At 41.7% G+C, this 24583-nt stretch overlaps 1 protein-coding gene across 2 annotated transcripts in view; it reads right to left on the reverse strand.

Moving 5' to 3' along the window:
• The window catches only part of ARHGEF10 (Rho guanine nucleotide exchange factor 10), a 188457-nt gene that overhangs the window by 82430 nt on the left and 81444 nt on the right, over nt 1-24583 (reverse strand). The window contains exons 9-14 of one of the 2 annotated variants that reach the window (XM_050950620.1): nt 11979-12095; nt 10608-10722; nt 8458-8570; nt 2360-2437; nt 1955-2134; nt 1066-1182 (exon numbers count right to left, since the gene is read on the reverse strand). In XM_050950620.1, the coding sequence (XP_050806577.1) occupies nt 1066-1182; nt 1955-2134; nt 2360-2437; nt 8458-8570; nt 10608-10722; nt 11979-12095 (720 nt within the window). The remainder of the gene's footprint in view (nt 1-1065; nt 1183-1954; nt 2135-2359; nt 2438-8457; nt 8571-10607; nt 10723-11978; nt 12096-24583) is intronic. The other variant, XM_050950619.1, reaches the window with a different exon arrangement.

The following is a 24583-nucleotide window of genomic DNA, read 5'->3' on the forward strand; positions in this document are numbered from 1 at the left end:
TATTTATTCATCTGTTTTGATATTTTAAAAGAGAAAATCTAGGGAAAACTCTCAATCTCAAAGCTATGTAAATACAAAGCAAAGTCCATAGTTATCTTTATATAACATTAAAGGACACCCAAGAAAAGGAGGAAAAAACAGATTTGTCATTTTGTTAGTTCTCTGCATGCTCAGGAGAACGTTGGAATCTTCTAGGGAGGTTCTTATTACAGCTGGTTGACAAACGGGTAAAATTTCATGATTTTTGAAGATTTTTCTCATTTTTTTAATGCTAAAATATTCTGAACAGTGTGTATTTGGTCCAAAACCAGGGTGCGGTGGTGGGGGGAAGAATTATAAGAATGGCCAAACTGGGTCAGTATGGTCCAAAGGCCCATCTAGCCCAGTATCCTGTTTTCCAACAGCGGCCAATGCCAGGCGCCCCACAGGGAATGAACAGAACAGGTAATCATCAAGTGATCCATCTCCTGTTGCCCACTCCCAGCTTCTGGCAAGTATTTTATCAGCATCTCAAAATGCAAATAATGGTGCCCATCATTACAGTACTGACCTGCAACCACTCATGAGCCCCCTAGCTCTGGCCCTCTAAAATCCTCAGTTTTGCCTGACCAGAATTGAAGATTATGGTCCCAAATCTGCAGTCCTCACTCAGGCAAACATCCCACTGAAGTCAGACTGAGGAGACTGAGAGCTACTAGCTCTGTGTATTCTTTTACCATGCCCAGAAAGGTTCAGAGTGAGTTTTAATTTAAGACTTTTATATATAACGTAGCTAACACATAAACTTTGTCGAAAGATGAGGCCTCAGCTTGTGTCCTTAGCTAATGTTCATCTGACGTGAAAGAATCCCCACAGTCATTCTGAATGTCAATACAACTGAGGTGCATGGCAAAATACCCCTTGGAGCTAAAATCATGTCATCCTCCTGCTACACTAGAATTGTGCGTGAACTTTGTTCTCTTTAAATTTCACCAGAATCTACACACCATGGGGCCAAATTTTTCCCTAACTCATCTTGTGGTACATCATTTTCTTCAGCTTTCTTTCAAGGTTAAATGCACTCACCTTTAAAAAATCTAGAAAGGCAGGCTTTGTGGCACACGTTTTCTTGAGAATCCCGACTGCTGTACTGAAGTTATTTACATACTCACTGTATGCATCTAGAACCATGGATTTAGAAAACTGAAATGCAGACAAGACAAACCTCAGACAACAGGAAATCTCGCTGAAGACAGGCTCATTTTTATTTTTGTCATCTAAATGCCTGGTGCTGTGAGGAGCTGAATGCTCTGCATAGGAGTTGCTAAATACCTTCAACTTCTATTGAGCCCACAGATGGAACTAACAAGTTAATTCCTGATAAGCTACAACATGCAAATGTATTGAATGCAGAGTTAAAGTTGTAGGTTTGCACAATTTATGAGTTGTAAAACATATGGTTCAGCTCAACCACATTAAATACATGGGACCAGATTCTGGCAATACAAAAAGGAGGGACAACTGCCCAGAAAAGCTTCCTCTGATGTACGTGGATGCCTTAGAGCACTATGCATTGCTGCATTTACCTCTCCTACGCAAAGGAGGGGATGTCTAGGGGAAGTGGAGGCAAGAGGAGTGGAGCTAACATGCACTGAACTCCAAATGGTGGAGTGGTCTCTAAGACCACTGCTTTAATCCAGAGTTTGGTTCAGTCCCTTGTTGGGCTGAGGAGTGGGGTAGCTACTTTCCTGCATATCCACGCCCATCTTTTGTGGATTTAGGTGGCTAACATGAGGCACACACATTTGAAAATACTGGCCAAGGCTCTTTCACTTGCAGCCAGTCAAACAGAAGACGTGTTGGTGTCAATGTAGTTGTCTTAATAGGTACACGTGCTATTACAGCAGACACCAGATCAACAATTTAAAAACAAAATAGACATTTTTCATGTCTCTTCTCACATGTATTTACTTACTGAAGCAACAAAGACATCTCCAATCATTTCCACAGAATCCCATTCAGAGACACGGCTGGCTAGTGCTATCTGAAACATTGAATGGCACTGAAGAATCTCCTTAATACGATAAAAGACCATTTTGAGTTTTCTTTCACTCAGTAGCTTTGGTTCCATTTCTGAGAGAGGCTTCTCATATTGCTGAATAAAGAAAACAGATTCATTCAAACAACCTAAAAAAAATTAAGAGTTTAACATCAAAAAGTAAAACCTAGGCCAAATCTTACCTTATAGTCAAAAGAAAAACACATTTGATCTGATGCCCCCCTAACATTATGCATACGATTCACAGTATACAGTTCATGAATAATTCTTTGAGGATTTTGTTCCTTTCCAAATTGTAAAAGGCAAACAATATTTAGATACCTCTAGAATTCTTTTGAGAGCATCCACATAATTCTTTTCACTGTCAACCACAGAACCCAGAATATATCTTCTCACAACCTGTTGAAAGTGATAGAAGTTAAACTCTCAAACTTAAAGTAGTTGATATTCCCTTCATTTCTGGGACTTGCGGAAAATAATGATTATTACTGACAGAGATGTACAGACACTGTGGAGTTTGTTTAGTAAATTCTTCTTTTTTGTTTACTAGTCTGAAATAACTAACTTACAGGGGGGAAAAAAACAGTTGGTTCAGTTGTCCCTATTTCTAAAATAGAAACAGAGTTAAGAGTATTAGGCAAAATCAAAGACTTGTATTAAACATTAACCATAATGTTCTTACATTGACAAATCAACCCTTGTATTATATGTCAAGCTAAAGTACTCCTGACATTGGAACTATAATAAAATAAATGTCATATCTCTTCAGAAATTCATGAAACTTACTATTACTCTAATTATGTTTTAATTTGTGCATGAAATGCTGTAACAGCAGTAGTCATGTGTTTTCTTTTCTGACTGTCTCATTTTAAAGGTTCACTTTTAAAATATGGCCTCTTATTTCCCACCCACAATTTTTGGGGTACAATTAGCAGTGGGCACAGATGGTGATAGAACCTTAGCTATTTGATACACAGATGCAACATAGTTGGCCAGTTTTCAAAATCAGGCTTGAAGTGTCATCTTTTTGTTGTTTTACATCTTTGTAACATATTAACACTGATTTGAAGGAAAAAAAATCCAATGACAGATTCTTGAAGATAAGGACTTATAAACAATAACAGTGAAAAAGTATTGGCACAGGGTCAGTGTTTTGTTCCCATTACCTTGACTGTGTTACTTTACATGAGGAAAAACATTCTTGTTTATTCTCATACAGTGTAACAGGATTATAATAGGTCCCATTATAGAAAGATAGATATACACACGCACACAGACACACACACACACACCCCTACCTCTACCCCGCTATAATGCTGTCCTCAGGAGCCAAAAAAATCTTACCACGTTATAGGTGAAACTGCGTTATATCAAACTTGCTTTGATCCACTGGAGTGCGCAGGCCCATCCACCCCTTCCCCCTCCCCAGAGCATTGCTTTATCGTGTTATATCCTAATTCATGTTATATCGGGTCACGTTATATCGAGGTAGAGGTGTATATTAATACATAGTCCTGCAATGAGTGTAGGGGACTGGACTAGATGACCTCTCGAGGTCCCTTCCAGTCCTGTGAGTCCATGACCAGTTTCCATTGATTTTTTCTCCAAAACATGTTGGATTTTGTGACTAACTCTGTAATAATTTACTGACATGTATCAGAACCAGCAGTACATAAAATATAATGCACAATATCAGTGCTTACATATCATTGTGATAGACATCTTATTAATGTCTAACACAGACAGATATCCAGGAGACACTAGCAAAGGGTATGTTATACACTTGGTGTAGTATTATAAGGGAGCTGATAGGTAAGGTCCCATGGGAATCAAGACTGAGGGGAAAAACAACTGAAGAGAGTTGGCAGTTTTTCAAAGGGACACTATTAAGGGCCAAAAAGCAAGCTATTCCGATGGTTAGGAAAGATAGAATATGTGGCAAAAGACCACCTTGGCTTAACCACGAGATCTTGCGTGACCTACAAAATAAAAAGGCAACATATAAAAAAATGGAAACTAGGTCAGTTTACAAAGGACGAATATAGGCAAATAACACAGGAACGCAGAGGCAAGATTAGAAAGGCAATGGCACAAAATGAGCTCAAACTAGCTATGGGAATAAAGGGAAACAACAAGACTTTTTATCAATACATTAGAAGAGAAGACCAAGGACAGGGTAGCCCCGCTGCTCAGTGAGGAGGGGGAAACAGTAACGGGAGACTTGGAAATGGCAGAGATGCTTAATGACTTCTTTGTTTCGGTCTTCACTGAGAAGTCTGAAGGAATGTCTAATATAGTGAATGCTTACGGGAAGAGGGTAGGTTTAGAAGATAAAATAAAAAAAGAGCAAGTAAAAAATCACTTAGAAAAGTTAGATGCCTGCAAGTCACCACGGCCTGATGAAATGCATCCTAGAATACTCAAGGAGTTAATAGAGGAGGTATCTGAGCCTCTAGCTATTATCTTTGGGAAATCATGGGAGACGGGGGAGATTCCAGAAGACTGGAAAAGGGCAAATATAGTGCCCATCTATAAAAAGGGAAATAAAAACAACCCAGGAAACTACAGACCGGTTAGTTTAACTTCTGTGCCAGGGAAGATAATGGAGCAAGTAATTAAAGAAATCATCTGCAAACACTTGGAAGGTGGTAAGGTGATAGGGAATAGCCAGCATGGATTTTTAAAGAACAAATCGTGTCAAACTAATCTGATAGCGTTCTTTGATAGGATAACGAGCCTTGTGGATAAGGGAGAAGCGGTGGACGTGGTATACCTAGACTTTAGTAAGGCATTTGATACGGTCTCGCATGATATTCTTATAGATAAACTAGGAAAGTACAATTTAGATGGGGCTACTATAAGGTGGGTGCATAACTGGCTGAGTAACCGTACTCAGAGAGTAGTTATTAATGGCTCCCAATCCTGCTGGAAAGGTATAACAAGTGGGGTTCCGCAGGGGTCTGTTTTGGGACCGGCTCTGTTCAATATTTTCATCAACGATTTAGATGTTTTGGCATAGAAAGTACGTTTATTAAGTTTGCGGACGATACCAAACTGGGAGGGATTGCAACTGCTTTGGAGGACAGGGTCAAAATTCAAAATGATCTGGACAAATTGGAGAAATGGTCTGAGGTAAACAGGATGAAGTTCAATAAAGATAAATGCAAAGTGCTCCACTAAGGAAGGAACAATCAGTTTCACACATACAGAATGGGAAGAGACTGTCTAGGAAGGAGTATGGCAGAAAGAGATCTAGGGGTCATAGTGGACCACAAGCTTAATATGAGTCAACAGTGTGATACTGTTGGAAAAAAAGCAAACGTGATTCTGGGATGCATTAACAGGTGTGTTGTAAACAAGACACGAGAAGTCATTCTTCCGCTTTACTCTGTGCTGGTTAGGCCTCAACTGGAGTATTGTGTCCAGTTCTGGGCACCGCATTTCAAGAAAGATGTGGAAAAATTGGAGAGGGTCCAGAGAAGAGCAACAAGAATGATTAAAGGTCTTGAGAACATGACCTGTGAAGGAAAGCTGAAACAATTGGGTTTGTTTAGTTTGGAAAAGAGAAGACTGAGAGGGGATGTGATAGCAGTTTTCAGGTATCTAAAAGGGTGTCATCAGGAAGAAGGAGAAAACTTGTTCACCTTAGCCTCCAATGATAGAACAAGAAGCAATAGGCTTAAACTGCAGCAAGGGAGATTTAGGTTGGACATTAGGAAAAAGGTCTTAACTGTCAGGGTAGTTAAACACTGGAATAGATTGCCTAGGGAAGTTGTGAAATCTCCATCTCTGGAGATATTCAAGAGTAGGTTAGATAAATGTCTTTTAGGGATGGTCTAGACAGTATTTGGTCCTGCCATGAGGGCAGGGGACTGGACTCGATGACCTCTCGAGGTCCCTTCCAGTCCTAGAGTCTATGAGTCTGCTACACCCATATTTTTGCTTCTATGGATGGTGGGAAAAATAATAAATTATGTTCCAGCATTTTTTATTCCTTAACGTATAAAACTTATAACAGAGATTATGCTTGCAGAACTAAAATGATTGATTCAATGATCCAACATTTCCAGGCTCACATTATGACATAGTATATAAATAGGAATTCAAACAGGGCCTGGATTTAAACAAAAAACGTTATGCCACCTTGTGGTTGACAGCAGCATATTCATAAAGGAAAGTCTAAAAGTCCAAATTGTACAGTTTATACTTACTGTATTGCCAAGTGCACACACACTTCTTTATTTTTCATTCAAAAAGAAACACCATGATACAAATGTGCATTTGTGTGGGAAGCGTATGGATTTTTATGCTCAATACGCAATATAATATTCTGATCCATAGCCATTAAAAACCAACAAACACACACCAGCCCTAGCTCCCCATCATTAAAAAACACTTCCAGTGTTTCTCCCAAAATATTTCTCTTTTTGATTAAGAGATTATTCACTCCCTTGAGGACATTACGTCCTCTCGTCATTTCAGGTCTGCACAGACTGGACCTAAAGTTCACTCATCGTGTCATTGTTGGATCACACTTTCTTCCAATACCTGTCTGTAGTAACCATAATCTCCAGGCACCAACCACTTTCCTCATCTTCTTGTCAGAAAGGGGAGAATGTCAGAAAGAGAACGGCTTCCTTTAAATTGGATGTCGTACTGCCCTATACCTTGTCAACCAGTGTGCAGTCCCTAGAATAGTGGGAGTTTTAATTCTCCTCCCCTCACAGAGGGGGCCCAGTGTGAATGGATTCCCTGCTTGTCAGTTTCTCATCACTTCAGGTATCATATAGCTGTCTGCTTCTTTGTTCTTCAACTCATTCACCAAATGTTCTCTGTCAGCTCAGTCTGCATCCAGTATGAATTTCCTTTCCAGATTCATCCTGAGTGCTGCACCTTGAACTAACAAAAGGCTGGTCTTCAGCAATAAGTTGTGCACTACTACCTGGGGACAAACTGCGGGGAGGGCGGTCTCTTGAGCACTGAACCCAGATCCCAAGTACATAGAGGTTGTCTTTGACACCTTCCCACTATATAGCAGAAACCCTCCTTTAGCTGCATCAGGTAACAAAAGGGTGAACAAATGTTACACTGTCATCCAATTACATCAAATATACTGAACCGATAATACTTAGTATTACATGTGGATATATAATATTTAGCATTACTCAGACAATAATGATTATAACCAGAAGACACTAAGATTCAGGGGGGTTGAGAGATATTTTCTACACTTTAAGGGAGAACCAGGAACAATGGTAACATCTCTCAAGCCAATAGACATGTTTAAGGACATTGCTGTTTTTCATCCAAAGTTATGTCACATTCAACTTTCAGTTTTAATGTCAAAGCAAGATCATGGACACCATACTGCATCCCTGGCTAAGCTTATGTCTAGTGCAACTGCATGCATGCCTACCAATTTCCAAGGAGCTACTTAAATTCACACCATTTCTATGTTCAACCTCCCAGTTTATCCTAAGATGTGGATATGGATCCAAGAGAAATGTGACTCAAAAGTGGAACTGTATAGAACTGAAGAGGGTAAGGAAGAAGGCAGGAGATCAGATTCCAGAAGCCTAAGAATAAAGAGAAGTCAATGTAAAAGAGACATTACTTCTTGCATTACTGAAGTTGTTTTCAATCTGGTACTTCACTGTTCATCTGAAGAATGAATATATTATTGGCCCATTAATTTTCTTACAGTATATTAGGCTTATCTTCTATCACTACTTTCTAGATTGTGCTCTGCTTCAAGTGCCCCTGTCACAGGAACTGAAACATCCAAAATGCTCTTCTCCTGAGAATGGGGTTCTGAAGAGGGTGGAGAATAATTATACTCTAAAAATGCTTCTAGTGCCTCTAATGTTGAACAACTGCAACATTTTCTTCTAGAAATCCCAGAGGTGGTAATTCTGACCAATAAAAACACAGGACAGTTTCATTTTGCAAACATTATATACTCTGATTTAGTTTCAAGTAAACTTAAGTAATTATTAGATTTAAACTAATCCTTTAAATACAAATTAGTAACTTCCCCTCTGGACGAAAGGGAGATTTTTCTTGTTAATTTGATTTCTGTTCTTCACCTACCTCAACCTAGACTGAAGTATAGAATAACAGACAGGTAATGGTAGCCAAGTAGAGGAAAAGGATGATCTTGTGGTTAAGGGCTAGAATCCAGTAAACTTTGGTTCTAGTCCAAGCTCTGCTACAGATTTCCTGTGTGATCTTGGATAAGGGATTTAGGGCATGATTTTCTAAATCAGGTGAATAACCATGCAAACTACAATGAATGCAGCACTGTCTATTTAATTTGCATGCACAATTACCCCCTACAAATCAGATTTTTGTCCATGCAAATGCCCTATAAGACATTTACTGTGCATTTCCATAATATTTAAACACACACAAAGTACTACCTGTTGCTGTGATAATCCTTCAGGCATAGGAGTCATAATTGCTTCTGTATGCATACAGTCAACATCAATAAATAAATTCAGTTCCTCTTCTTCCATACAGGATGATTTATGATCTACATAGAATGAAATACAGCAGAAAGTCAATTTTTCCTCTATATTTGGCTAGGAAAGCCAGAATCACATTGTCCATGCACAGTCATCATACTGGGGTATCCACAGTCTTGTCTACACCAAGCATGTTAATGAACTTTGCCATCATTACTCTAGCACTGGTGTAGTTCCTTCAGTGCCAGAAACAGTGGGAGCTATGCAGAGAATAACTGCTGATGTTTTCACCATAATAGGGGTGCAGCAATGGTATAGCAAGGGTGGGAGAGTTCCAAAGCATCCTCAGTGCAGAGGCAGCCTCTGTGTCTTTTGCTTTACTTCCGTTTGTTCTTTCCTGCTCAGAATGAAGTATAGGACAGCAGAGGAGAAAGCAGTCTTGCTCAAAGTGATGCATCTGTTGAACACACTTCCACAGGAGATTAGGTGATTCATAATCTGACCGTCTTTAAGAAATGCTGCAAAATCTCTCTCCACCAAAGCAAGAATGACACTCACACACTGACACTCCCAACTAACCCCTCACTCAAAAAAATAATACTTAAACCTGTAATAAACAAGAAAATCAATCAACCAAAACAAAAATTTCTCAAGCAGAGAAACAGAAGAGAGGCAGAGATTCCATGTAGTCCAGTAGGGACTTAACAATTGCTACTGATTTTCTGTAGAAAACACTCAGTTCAGTGATTGGTAGTATAATACACACAGACATGAGGGAAGTAATACTTCAGGAAGCAAAGAGCATGAGCAATTATGGCTTAGAAAAACGCTAATTAAGGAAGGAGTTCTGCTGGCTTGCAAAGTCTGTGTGTTTCTTCAGAAAGTCTGCAAAACAAACCAGTTTCCTGTGGACTAGGAAACTGGCTGAGAGCTCAGTCCAGCCAGAAACATACATGCCCTTCTTCTGGACTACATAGCCCCTAAATAACTAGATATGTTAGCTCCATGGCAGACTAAACAATGACTGGCTGACTTGATGGTGAAGGTCAAACTCCAAATCCACCTGTGCCACACTCATGAATGAGGATAAGTTTATGAGCAGGAAAGTTGTATAAAAACCCCTTCCATTCTCCAGTAATCAAACTCCTGTGTCCAGGAACCAGTTTGAGTCCAGCCCAGGGATACGCACTGTGTGTCAGTCCTTACAGTCTTATGGCTGAAATAATCCCCTTGCCAGGCATCTTGAGTGGCGAGATAGACTAGCTCTCTGCATTTATTCGGATGAGAAGGAACTTTGTACTCCCTGCCCCTTTCCCAGGCCAAAAACTACTGTGGTGCTCTGCTGCTGCTGGTGGGGAGGGCTGTGTATCTGTGCTACCATGGACAGGGGTTATTCAGATTAGCAGTGTCCTGGAAAGCTCCTTCCTTTCCTATCAATTTCCATTTCTTGAAGGATGGTAGGTGGCAGCATTCAGCTTGCAGTCCTTAGACTCCTCTTTCTTGGGCTGACACAATGATCCTCCACACCATGGCATGGAGATACAACAGCTTCCCTTTACGCTTAGGACAGGAAATAGCAGTGGTAAGTATACAGTGTCACTTGGCAAATACTCATTGGTTAATAGTAATCACTGTGACTCCAGGGGCTAAACCAGGAAAGCAAACTTAGGATGCAGACTCTTTAGATTTCTTCAGCAGCTGGCTGATGTTCAAGGGGTTTATTTGATGGAAGACAATGGGGGACACATCTCCTGACATTTCCCATGGTCCCATTTGCCATACTGCATATGAGCTTTGGACTAGGCAGCATCTATAACACTGCTTATTGTAAAGAAGCACACTTACATGGCGGTGCAAGGCTGACTGAAGCATAATATGGCTGACTCAGGTTTCTAATGAATTTCCAAGGTCCTCAAGGTTGTCTTCAAAATCTTAAAACTCCTGGAGATTCCACAACCACAGATCTATCAGAGCCCCTATTGTGACTGAGACATGTTTTATCAACGTAACTCTGCACTCACGTGTCCAGTACACTGCTGGTGATAACTAACATGCTAAGACAATCACCTATACTTTATAGAGAAACTTAAATAATCCACACCTACCCTGGGTAATAAAGGATTTGGTTCTGATGAATGAACGACCTTTCTTCACAGCTGCTTTAGTCTTTTCGTAGCCATCTTTGGTACCTTCCCTAGCAGCCCTCATGAGCTTTTGCATCTGCAAGACAGCAAAAAACATATTCTGCATGTTCAGTGAATAATAAAAGAGTAGAATTCAACATATTGTAGCATCAATCTTCTTAAAAGAAGTCACCTTTTGAAAGAACATTGTCAAGTAGTTTAGGCCCAAAATCTAACCTATGGTCAAATGACTATAATCTTATGAAAAAAACTACTGCGGGTGTTATGAATATATATGGGTATTTTAAAATATATTGAGGTGGGACTTCAAATCTGAACATTGGTCTCTCCTGTCCTCTAATTTTCTTTTTATAACATCTACACCTGGATGAGACCTGTTTTCTGAATCTGCTTTGGATGCAATACAAGATGGTGGAAATTTTACAAGAACCAGTAGATTTCCACCATTCAAGTGTTCAGCTGGGCAGATATGTACTGAGAATAGATCACAAAATGTCACTGGCATGAAGCTGAAAGCTAGTCCAAGTTCAACCTCAAATGCAAACTACTAACCCTATCCCAAACTGAAACTGATCTGAACACTGGTTCCATTTATAATTAATTACATTCTTAAATAAGAACTGTATTGCAAGGATGTTTAAATTGCAACCCATCAGGAGTCTACATTTTATTTTATTTTAGGCACATGTGAAAAAAGTGTTATAATTATTAGCCAGAGATGCAATTTTCCTAGTAAAGCTCCATTAAAAAAAAAAACTGCTCTCTCCTGACTGCAGCCACAGCAAAAATGAATGCTACTCCCACAACTGTGCTGACACTGTCAATTATAAACAGGGCATAAACAAAAGTATCTTGCTGTGACAAGGCACTTTCAGTAGATGAGCCAAAGTTGTTATTGAAAAACAACCTTCTTTATTTCAGCTCCATTCTGTACAAAGCATGAAGGTCCCCAGTTGTGCAATCTGATCCATGTGGGACGACCCCTATGCCCACATAGATCCCATGGACTTTAACAAGGCTCCACAAAGATGGAAGGGATCTGCACACATGGATCAGGTAGCAGGATCAGGGCCTCAATCATTAAGGAAAGACTATATTCTAGTTGATCTTGTAAAAGTATTACACCCAGACAGTAAACACTATAGAAATCCTTGACAATGTTCTTGTAAAACAAACTGTACAACATCCAGTACATTTAGAAATAATTTTCAATAAGTTACTGTTCCATTTTTGATATTCAGCTTGCTGTTTAACAAAGAAAAGATAACATTGTCTGCATTCAAAGAACAATCATTTTAACACATAGCTTGTTACAAAAATTAACTACACTACCTTCAGCTCATGTTTTTGCTTTAGCTGCTGAATCTCTACTGCTCCCACAGTGTTTGCCATCAAATCTTTCATCTTTTTCTCATAGTGCTCCTTTAAACGGGTTAGGTCATGAGAAAGCTACAGTGTATAAAAAAATACAATCTTTTCAAAAAGGCTGTAGTGCAAACTTAACACTGAAGTACATGCAAAGTATCATGCATGCAGTTCTGTCTATCAGTGTCCTGTTAATAGAGAGAATGTAACCAATTAGGGGAGCTGGATTTTTTGTTTATGTGTTATACACATTTCTGCACTTACTGAGTATGTCTACATAGAGATAAAAACTCATGGCTGGCCTGGGTCAGCTGACTCGGACTCGCAGGTCTCAGGCTCTGTGGCTGAAAAATTCCTGTATAGACATTCGGGCTCAGGGTGGAGCCCAAGCTCGGTGACCCTGACCTGGGCCAGCCACAGCCATTCCATGGGTCTTTTATCCCCATGTAGAGTACCCACTGAGGCTTAGACTGAGGCCTTCACAATCCACTGGCAAGTGCTTTACATGATGAAGGAAGAGGAAGCTTCCATCAATCCAAAAGAATAGCAGTTGTGCTAAGCTCATCTAAATTTAAAGTTATACTGTGCATCTCTTGCTATTATAATATATTAACATTAACCTAGAACACCACTCCATTGTGCCAAGTATGAATTCTAGCGTCTATATTTGTGAAGATCCTCAAGAATGGTGAATCGAAAGAAAAACTGTCAAAATAGGCCAAAGTATCTGCAGAACTTCTGAATATTTTTGAAATTGGAGTTCATCGCACTGGTGAGTTGGGTAAGCATAGTCCAGTAGGGAAAGATGTATAATCTAGTAGTTAGAGCACAGGAGTGGGAATCAGGAATTCTGTGACCTATTCATAGCTTTATTCCAGAAGCACTGCAGGCCTTAGGCAAGTCATATAATCATTCTGTGCATGAATTTGTATTAAAGGGACAATACCTGCCAAGGGCTGTTGTATGACTTATTAATAAATGTTTGTGAAGCACTCTGAGAACCTCAGGTGAAAGTACAAAGAAAAATATTCACTGAAAAAAATCCAGTATAAAACTTCCCATTTTGACATCAGTAGCATTGTTTGACAACAAATTGAGGTAATATGAGACGAGACGTCCACCGAGTTGAAAATAAAGAGCCAAATTCTGCTCTCAGCTACTCCCTTATAGGTCAAGATGTAATTAACACCGTTGGTACCACTCCTGCCTTACACCCATGTAAATGAGACCAGAATTTGATCTACATACAAGAGGGCATTTCATTTTGCAAATATGCTGCCCTCACCAAAAAAAAAAAAAAAAAAAAAAAAAAAAAAAAGAACAAGGTTAAAAGTGTGTTTCACTGGAGCCCCACCAATACGGGTAACGAGAGTGAAGAAACAAAATATCCTGCCATTTTAGGCACACTATGTGCACAGCATTTCTCAACTGCTGCCTAATGTATTCAGAATGAGAATCAGATCTTTCTTCAGTCAGGTCCAGAATTACCCCAACAAGCATCAGGTACCTAGCTTAAGCTTATTTCAGCCAGGGGGGGAAACAACAGTGCTTAACTAGTCTCTCTTAATCAGATACAGTTCTTCAGTCATTTCTCCTCCCCACCCGAGTTCCTGATCCTGATTCTGCATGGATGGGATATAGGGCAATGGATGGAGCAGTGACAGGAAGAGCAGTGAGTTAAGAAATCTGTGAAATCAAAATGTGGAGCCTGTGGAATTCTGTTCTATTCTATTCCATATAAGGTCTTATATCAAATCTGTATAACAACATTTTCTCTGTTTAGTCTTCTCTCCATGGTGAATTTTTTCTCCCTAACTTTGTACCCAATTGAACATTTTGTGTTTGAAATTGCTACATTATTGGGTTTGCAATCCTTGTAAAAGGAAATGCAAGAAAACGAGCAGTGTAATGGCAGAGAGAAAATGTAACTATTTAAATATAAGGCAAAAAACCTGGAGATAGAGTAGGAAGAAAGACCAAAAACAACCAACCAACCAGAGGACAGGAGAGATATAACTTGTAATTCAAATACGGATTCAGAGTATAGGCTACCTCTCAGCCCTCAATACCTTACCCATCTTTGTGTTCCTCTGCAAATCTGCTGCAACAGCTAGATCCGCAATACCTAGTCCTGACCACCTTGGCACAGGGGGCTGGAGCATCATGCACCCTAACAAATCCCAGTTCTGAAATGATTAGAGGATCACTAGCAGCTGGTAGAAACTAGAGCAGCCTGAGTTTAATGTACTCTAGGCACTGAACCAGTCCAGGGCTGCCTCCAGGAGCAATGGAGAACAAAGGTACGAGACCAGAAAATCAGGCACTATACAGCTTGTATACAGACGATCCACCTTCCCCAGGGAGACTTTGAGTCTTTCTATCCCTCAATACATAGCATAGGCTTCCCTTCAGCTACAATAATCATTTTTTCAAAGTTGAATCACAGCTGAGCAATAAAATAAAGAGTTAAAATCAAAGGGGGCTGAGAAATGTTTGCAAACTGACTAGTTTTGTGAATTCTGCAAACCCATTCATGCGGATTGAACAGCCTCAAAAATCCATGACGGTCACCCAATTCTACTCTTCACACTACTTCTCACACTCATTTGCCACTTACACTATGTCAGCAGCTGCAGAAATGGAAAAGGTCATGAACAGCTCACGGGAAACAAACAACCCACTTTGATAGCCTATGTGCAGATTTGTTTCCCTTTACATTTTCACCAATTTTTTCCTTTTATGTTTTGCCTTCAATCCTCATTCTCTTACTGGTTCAGAGCCACTCTTCCCTCTAAGCTGTTCATGTCTGCACGCACACACACACATCCTAAACCCCGCACACACAGCGAAACACAGTATTTCATTTTTTGTTCATGCAATGTCAGAGCCAGGCTGAAATATCATTTATGGGCAACTTTTGATATTGTTCGCTCGCCATCTATCAACACAGCCAGATTCTACTAGCTGGCAAGGTGGAAAAAGGGAAAGGAAGGCAATGAATCGTTCATATCCCTCCCCACCAGCATTTCGAATGTGGAACGTTGATCACATCAGGACCCACACATCTTCTTATAGTCTGTTCACTTGGCTGTGTACAAACTCAAGTACGTGCGAATAAGTCAAAATGCCTGGCCGTAGTTGTCATAAACAGATAGCTAAGGGTTAATGTCTCTTTCACCTGAAGCACCTGACCAGAGGACCAATCAGGAAGCCGGATTTTTTCAACTCTGGGTGGAGGGAAGTTTGTGTCTGAGTCTTTGTCTGTCTGCCTGCTTTCTCTGAGCTTTGGAGAAGCAGTTTCTACTTTCTAGTCTTCTGTTTCTAAGTGTAAGGACAAAGAGATCAGATAGTAAGTTATATGGTTTCTTTTCTTTGGTATTTGCATGAATATAAGTGCTGGAGTGCTTTGATTTGTATTCTTTTTGAATAAGGCTGTTTATTCAATATTCTTTTAAGCAATCGACCCTGTATTGTATCATCTTAATACAGAGAGCCCATTTGTATGTATTTTTCTTTCTTTTTATATAAAGCTTTCTTTTAAGACCAGTTGGAGTTTTTCTTTACTTCAGGGAAATTGAGTCTGTACTCACCAGGGAATTGGTGGGAGGAAGAAATCGGGGAGATCTGTGTGTTGGATTTGCTAGCCTGATTTTGCATTCCCTCTGGGGGAATAGGAAAGTACTTTTGTTCCAGGATTGGGAACGGAGAGGGAGAGTCACTCTGTGTAGTTTCACAGAGCTTGTGTCTGTGTATCTCTCCAGGAGCACCTGGAGGGGGGAAGGGAAAAAGGATTATTTCCCTTTGTTGTGAGACTCAAGGGATTTGGGTCTTGGGGTCCCCAGGGAAGGTTTTTCAGAGGGACCAGAGTGCCCCAAAACACTCTAATTTTTTGGGTGGTGGCAGCAAGTACCAGGTCCAAGCTGGTAACTAAGCTTGGAGGTTTTCATGCTAACCCCCATATTTTGGACGCTAAGGTCCAAATCTGGGACTAAGGTTATGATATGGTGTAGCAGCGGGTGGGATATAGACAGAATCCAGAAGCCAGTAGGAATATTATATTTTTCTTTTCTCTGCTAAGGGCTTTTTAGCAGAGAGAAACAGTTGGTTTTAAAAGGGAACCAGAGAGAATTTTTTTTTTCTGCTCTCTCTGGCAGTTTGTGGCTTGCATGTTAAGCGAGAAGCCATTACCAGACTGTTAAGGGTCTTTTGTCATGCAATAGCCCTCCAGTACCAGCACTATATGCATGCAAATAAAGTGGTTTTTCTGGTTTCCTTTCATTGAACATTAGCTAGAGAGAGAAAAGGAAAAAAGCACTGTTGCTAGGCAGACTTCAGGAGGCAACAGAACCTGCAGTTCAGAAGATAAACACCGGAGGGCACCCCAACACAAGAAAACAGGAACCATGACTTCTAAGGCAAAAATTGAGGCCGAAGAACAAATCAAAGAAGCTGAACACAGGCGACAGATGGAGATGAAAGAAAAGGAAGAAAGCATCAAACTGGCAGCCTTCCAAAGAGAACAGGCAGCCCAAGAGGCAGCACACAAAAGAAAACTAGAAGAAGAAGAGGTAGCCTACCGAAGGAAACAAGCAGAAGAAGAGTTGGCCCACAGAAGGAAGCAAGAAGAAGAGGAGGCGGCCCACCACCGAGAAATGGAAAAACAACAAAAAGAAATGGAAAAACAACAAAAAGAGAATGAAGAGAAGGAAAAACAGAGAAAACATGAACTGGAGTTGGCAAAAGCTGGGCTGCATGTGCCAGCCAACCCTAACAACCCGGTGCCCATTATTGCTCCACAGCACAGGAAATTTCCCACCTACAAGGCAGGTGATGACACCGAGGCCTTCTTGGAAAATTTTGAAAGAGCCTGTCTTGGGTACAGCATTCCCGAAGACCAGTACATGGTAGAATTGAGGTCACAGCTCAGTGGACCTTTAGCAGAGGTGGCAGCTGAAATGCCTAAGCAGCAAATGAATGACTATAAACTTTTTCAAACCAAGGCCAGATACAGAATGGGGATAACCCCAGATCATGCCCGTCGGCGCTTCAGAACCCAAAAGTGGAAACCAGAGGTGTCATTTCCCAAACACGCCTACTACATTGCAAAAAACTATGAGGCCTGGATAACAGGAAACAACATTCAAACCTTGGAAGAACTGCACCTCCTCATACAAATGGAGCAGTTCTTGGATGGTGTTCCTGAAGACATCACACGGTACATACAAGATGGAAATCCCAAAGATATCGCTGAGGCGGGGGAAATTGGAGCCAAATGGATGGAACTGGCAGAAAGCAAGAAAGCTACTGTCAAGGGGAACGATTACCCCAGGGGGCACACAGACCATAAACCCTACAACCGAGGACAACCAAAGACCCCACATACCACCCAAGTAAAGCCACAGATACCCTACCCTTCAACCTCACCAGTCTCCAGTAACTCACTTCGGCCCAGTGACCCATCAGATGGAAGATGCTTTAAGTGTAATGAACTGGGACATATCAAGGCCAACTGTCCCAAGAACACCATGCGAGTGCAATTCATTACACCACCATCACACCAAAGATCCCCAGGCCCGGATGCCTCTCAAATACCCTTGGAGCGAAGGGAAAATTTGAGAGTGGGCGGAAAGAAGGTTACTGCGTGGAGAGACACGGGGGCACAAGTGTCAGCTATCCACCAATCCTTTGTTGACCCCAAATTCATCAACCCAAAGGCCAAAGTTACAATTTACCCCTTCATGTCACAAGCTGTAGACTTGCCTACAGCTCAACTGCCTGTCCAGTACAAAGGCTGGTCAGGAATGTGGACTTTTGCAGTCTATGACAATTATCCTATCCCCATGCTACTGGGGGAAGACTTGGCCAACCAGGTGAAGCAGGCCAAGAGAGTGGGAATGGTTACACGTAGCCAAACCAGGCAAGCTTCCAGACCCATTCCTGTTCCTGAGCCGTCCACAGACGCCCCGTCTGTGTTACCAGAGACCCAGACAGAGGTAGTGGACCCGGATTCCATGCCTACCACTGAAACAGCCACAGCATCTCCAGTCCCAGGCCTGGAACTGGAACAGCAACCAGCACCAGCAAGTGCAACTACATCTTCAAACTCAACGCCAGAGGGCGCCAGCGAGCCAAAACTGGCAGAAGCAACAGACAGCCATACCCAAAAGGCTCAGCCAGAGCCTGAAATACCCTCAGGTGCACCAGCGGAGAGCGGTTCACCAGCAACGGAAACAACCCCATCACCTACATTGCTTCCAGAGGGACCAAGCCCAAGTCCACAGTCTGAGGAAGAACGGTGACCCCAGCCTCAAGGGAACAGTTCCAGACTGAGCAGGAAGCAGATGACAGCCTTCAGAAAGCTTGGGCGGCGGCAGGGAGCACCCCACCGCCTCTCAGCTCTTCTAATCGATCCCGGTTTGTTATAGACCAAGGACTTTTATACAAGGAAATTCTTTCTGGTGGACACTGGGAAGAATGGCAGCTGCAAAAACAGTTGGTGGTTCCAACTAAGTACCGGGGAAAGCTCTTAAGCTTAGCCCATGATCATCCCAGTGGCCATGCTGGGGTGAACAGAACCAAGGACCGGTTGGGGAAGTCCTTCCACTGGGAGGGGATCGGCAAGGATGTTGCCAAGTATGTCCGGTCTTGTGAGGTATGCCAAAGAGTGGGAAAGCCTCAATACCAGGTCAAGGCCCCTCTCCAGCCACTCCCCATAATTGAGGTCCCATTTCAGAGAGTAGCTGTGGATATTCTGGGCCCTTTCCCAAAAAAGACGCCCAGAGGAAAGCAGTACGTACTGACTTTAGTGGACTTTGCTACCCGATGGCCAGAAGCAGTAGCTCTAGGCAACACCAGGGCTAACACTGTCTGCCTGGCCTTAACAGACATCTTTGCCAGGGTAGGTTGGCCCTGCGACATCCTTACAGATTCAGGGTCTAATTTCCTGGCAGGGACCATGGAAAAACTGTGGGAAACTCATGGGGTGAATCACTTGGTTGCCACCCCGTACCACCATCAAACCAATGGCCTGGTGGAAAGGTTCAATGGAACTTTGGGGGCCATGATACAAAAATTCATCAACGAATTCTCCAATAATTGGGACCTAGTGTTGCAGCAGTTGCTGTTTGCCTACAGGGCTGTACCACATCCCAGTTTAGGGTTTTCACCATTTGAACTTGTGTATGGTCACGAGGTTAAGGGGCCATTACAGTTGGTGAAGCAGCAATGGGAGGGGTTTACGCCTTCTCCAGGAACTAACATTCTGGACTTTGTAAGCAACCTACAAAGCACCCTCTGTCACTCTTTAGCCCTTGCTAGAGAGAACCTAAAGGATGCTCAGGAAGAGCAAAAGGCCTGGTATGACAGACATGCCAGAGAACATTCCTTCAAGGTAGGAGACCAGGTTATGGTCTTGAAGGCGCAACAGGCCCATAAGATGGAAGCATCATGGGAAGGGCCATTCACGGTCCAAGAGCGCCTGGGAGCTGTAAACTACCTCATAGCATTTCCCAATTCCTCCCTAAAGCCTGAAGTGTACCATGTTAATTCTCTCAAGCCTTTTTATTCCAGAGACTTACAGGTTTGTCAGTTTACAGTCCAGGGAGATGATGCTGAGTGGCCTGACGGTGTCTACTACGACGGGAAAAAAGACGGTGGCGTGGAAGAGGTGAACCTCTCAACCACCCTGGAACGTCTGCAGCGGCAACAAATCAAGGAGCTGTGCACTAGCTTCGCCCCATTGTTCTCAGCCACCCCAGGACGGACTGAACGGGCATACCACTCCATTGATACAGGTAATGCTCACCCAATCAGAACCCCACCCTACCGGGTGTCTCCTCATGCCCAAGTTGCTATAGAACGGGAGATCCAGAACATGCTACAGATGGGTATAATCCGCCCATCTACCAGTGCATGGGCATCTCCAGTGGTTCTGGTACCCAAACCAGATGGGGAAATACGCTTTTGCGTGGACTACCGTAAGCTAAATGCGGTAACTCGTCCGGACAACTATCCAATGCCACGCACCGATGAGCTATTGGAGAAGTTGGGACGTGCCCAGTTCATCTCTACAATAGACTTAACCAAGGGGTACTGGCAAGAACGGCTAGATAAACCTGCCAAGGAGAGGTCAGCATTCGTCACCCATGCGGGGGTGTATGAATTCAATGTCCTTCCTTTCGGCCTTCGAAATGCACCCGCCACCTTCCAGAGGCTGGTAGATGGTCTACTAGCTGGACTGGGAGAATTTGCAGTTGCCTACCTCGATGATGTGGCCATTTTTTCAGACTCCTGGCCCGAACACCTACTACACCTGGAAAAGGTCTTTGAGCGCATCAGGCAGGCAGGACTAACTGTTAAGGCCAAAAAGTGTCAAATAGGCCAAAACAGAGTGACTTACCTGGGGCACCAGGTGGGTCGAGGAACCATAAACCCCCTACAGGCCAAAGTGGATGCTATCCAAAAGTGGCCTGTCCCAAGGTCAAAGAAACAGGTCCAATCCTTCTTAGGCTTGGCCGGATACTACAGGCGATTTGTACCACACTACAGCCAAATCGCTGCCCCATTGACCGACCTGACCAAAAAGACCCAGCCAAATGCAGTTAAGTGGACTGATGAGTGTCAAAAGGCCTTTACCCAACTTAAGGCAACGCTCATGTCTGACCCTGTGCTCAGGGCCCCGGACTTTGACAAGCCATTCCTAGTAACCACAGATGCATCTGAGCGTGGTATAGGAGCAGTGCTCATGCAGGAAGCAACAGATCACAACTTCCATCCTGTCGTATTTCTCAGCAAGAAACTGTCTGAGAGGGAAAGTCACTGGTCAGTCAGTGAAAAGGAATGCTATGCCATTGTGTACGCCCTGGAAAAGCTACGCCCATATGTTTGGGGACGGCAGTTCCAACTACAAACTGACCATGCTGCACTAAAGTGGCTTCAGACTGCCAAGGGGAACAACAAGAAACTTCTTCGTTGGAGTTTAGCTCTCCAAGATTTTGATTTTGAAATTCAACACATCACAGGAGCTTCTAATAAAGTTGCTGATGCACTCTCCCGTGAGAGTTTCCCAGAATTCAGTAGTTAAAAAGTGTTCTTAAAATGTAGAAGTCTGTTAGTTATATACTTAGGAGTATAGGTAAAGGTGTATGTGTTGTATTAATCTGTTTATTTTCAAGTTCTAGAAGGAAATAGCCGCCAGTGAGCTTCCCCACTGTCTGCAATTTGGGGGGCGTGTCATAAACAGATAGCTAAGGGTTAATGTCTCTTTCACCTGAAGCACCTGACCAGAGGACCAATCAGGAAGCCGGATTTTTTCAACTCTGGGTGGAGGGAAGTTTGTGTCTGAGTCTTTGTCTGTCTGCCTGCTTTCTCTGAGCTTTGGAGAAGCAGTTTCTACTTTCTAGTCTTCTGTTTCTAAGTGTAAGGACAAAGAGATCAGATAGTAAGTTATATGGTTTCTTTTCTTTGGTATTTGCATGAATATAAGTGCTGGAGTGCTTTGATTTGTATTCTTTTTGAATAAGGCTGTTTATTCAATATTCTTTTAAGCAATCGATCCTGTATTGTATCATCTTAATACAGAGAGCCCATTTGTATGTATTTTTCTTTCTTTTTATATAAAGCTTTCTTTTAAGACCGGTTGGAGTTTTTCTTTACTTCAGGGAAATTGAGTCTGTATTCACCAGGGAATTGGTGGGAGGAAGAAATCGGGGAGATCTGTGTGTTGGATTTGCTAGCCTGATTTTGCATTCCCTCTGGGGGAATAGGAAAGTACTTTTGTTCCAGGATTGGGAACGGAGAGGGAGAGTCACTCTGTGTAGTTTCACAGAGCTTGTGTCTGTGTATCTCTCCAGGAGCACCTGGAGGGGGGAAGGGAAAAAGGATTATTTCCCTTTGTTGTGAGACTCAAGGGATTTGGGTCTTGGGGTCCCCAGGGAAGGTTTTTCAGAGGGACCAGAGTGCCCCAAAACACTCTAATTTTTTGGGTGGTGGCAGCAAGTACCAGGTCCAAGCTGGTAACTAAGCTTGGAGGTTTTCATGCTAACCCCCATATTTTGGACGCTAAGGTCCAAATCTGGGACTAAGGTTATGATAGTAGTTGCTATGGAACTGCAAAGATTTCCCAAAAATTAACAAAGGTAAGTGTTGTTTTCGTGACTGAAATCATTCAAAGGCATTGGACTTCATACATGTATTCGTGATGTTTTACAATTTTCCCATTTTTTTTTGCCACTTTTTTTTTTGCTATGCACAAACTTCCAGTATTCTGATCTGAATCATCTCCTGTTTACCCTTTTGTCGAGTCACGCTGTTCAGAGCATTGAAATAGTAGCCATATAATAAAAGTATTAATTTTAAATAAACCAATCTGGTAAAAAAAACAGTCCCAAAATGTCACTGTCTAGAGGTCTAAAGCATAAAAGAACAGTGACTTCATTTAAATCTGGATGGTTGGATGAGACTACAGAGATGGTTACATCAAAGTCACATCGTGTAATACTTGTTAAACTTCATGAAATATTCACATATGAGGACGACAATGGAGTGATTTGTGTATATTGTCAAGATGTCACAGCTTTGGGAGAATTTTCAACAGGAAGAATGTGGAATGATGTATGGAAGTTGGATTTCTTAAAGCATCATCTGTCAAGTAAGTCTCATATAGATGGTGTAACAAGACATAGAAACACAAACCCTTCCTTACGGAGTGGATTGCTTAGCATGATGCTTGAAAGTCCAGATGAAAAGTAGAGGAGGCAAATTCATCTTGAATGCAAGCGCTCAAGCCCAGAAGAAATCGAGGTATTTATTGACAGTGTGTTGTTGGCTATTAAAATGAACAGCTCAATGCCTTTTGTTCAGGATACTAATGACCATATAGAACAGTATGTGCGCATACCAGTGAGCTGGAGAAGTAAAAATTATGCTTTTAAAATTTTTTGAAATTAACTGCATTGTCCAAAATGACCTCATGCATGAAATAGTATCAGCAATCTTTCATACTCTACTTGTTGATGAAAGCACTGATATATCCATTAACAGATACTTGATACTCTACTTTGAATATAGATCCATAAATTCTGCGGACCATATAACTTTGTTTGGTGGATTACTACAATTGCACAAATGTGATGCTATTTTAGATGGCTGTTAGTCTATAAGGTGCCACAGGACTCTGTCACTTTTTACAGATCCATACTAACATGGCTATCCCTCTGATACTGTTTCAATAGTATCTGCAATCAAAGAGTTTTATAAAAAATACCAACTTGATCTAATTAAAATGGTGATGTTCACATCTGATGGTGCCTCCGTGATGTTGGGCAAACTCAATGGCGTGGTGGCTCAGCTGATATATTCTACACTTAGTCCAGCAACATTGCATCACACACTGGGAAGACTTGGGGATTTCTGATGCATGGAAAGAGGTCAAGCTGATAAGAGACATCAAAACCTTAATAAGAACTGTCTACATGGTGTTCTATCAGTCATCCAGGAGAAAATGCAAATTTCAGGAAATAGTAGATGCTTCTGAATGTGAGCCAGTGGCTTTAAGGCAATGAAGTGTGCTGCTTATCTACGCACTTTGCACTTTGAGCAATTATTTGCAACTATAATCCTCTTCTGGAACATTTTGAGCAAGACAAAGATACTGATCTAGTTTCTAAATACTGCAACAAAAAGCTGAATATGATGGAATACCGAATAACATTAGAAGTTTTGAATGATGTTTTGTCAGAGCTGGCTTCACTATCTACGCTGCTCCAGAAACGGGGTCTTACACCTCTTGAAGCATTTCACCTAGTCCCTGAACAACACCTACGTAAACTGAACAAGATCAGAAGACAGTACTTTGGAGATTCAGTCTTATGGAGTGACAAAGTTAAGACTCTCTTAGATATGAGCTCTCAAGAAAATAATGAAATTGATACCAGTCCCATAATAACTTTCATAAACATCATGTGTGCACATTTGGCAGACAGGTTTCCAGAGGATGAAGTCTTGGAGTGGTCCGCTTTTGACTGTGCAGCAATAGTTAAGTGTGACTTCAATTTTGGAATTCATCAGGTCAAATCCTTATGTTCAATATACAAAGACTTTCTTGCTGAGCAGATTGTTATAGTCAGTCAGTACAATGACTTCAAGTTTGCAAGAGCTGAAACAATCAAACGCCAATTGGTTTTAAGTTTCCCGGAGATGGTGACATTTGCTCACCAGAACGAAAAGTTTCAGTATCTTGCAAAGTTGATGGATATTGGAGGAACATTCCTAGCATCAACTGCAGACTGTGAGCATTGCATTAGTTTAATGACCACTCTAAAAAACAAACGGAATCGTTTACAAGTAGATCATTTGGACATGCTGATGTGTATTAAGAGTTACCAGCTGGATGGAGGACTGAGAGATCTGGACAGTTTATATTGAATGGGCAAATGAAAAAGATTGCAGGAAAAACAGTAAGGTTAGTTTAGTAATCTTTGACATTTTGACCAATAAAGAATATAAAATGCATTTGTAATTACATATCTTCTTCTTGGCTGATAATCATTTATTGATATTTGTTAGGAAAATTT

This window comes from Gopherus flavomarginatus, chromosome 4, assembly GCF_025201925.1.
Source record: "Gopherus flavomarginatus isolate rGopFla2 chromosome 4, rGopFla2.mat.asm, whole genome shotgun sequence".
NCBI lineage: Eukaryota > Metazoa > Chordata > Testudines > Testudinidae > Gopherus > Gopherus flavomarginatus.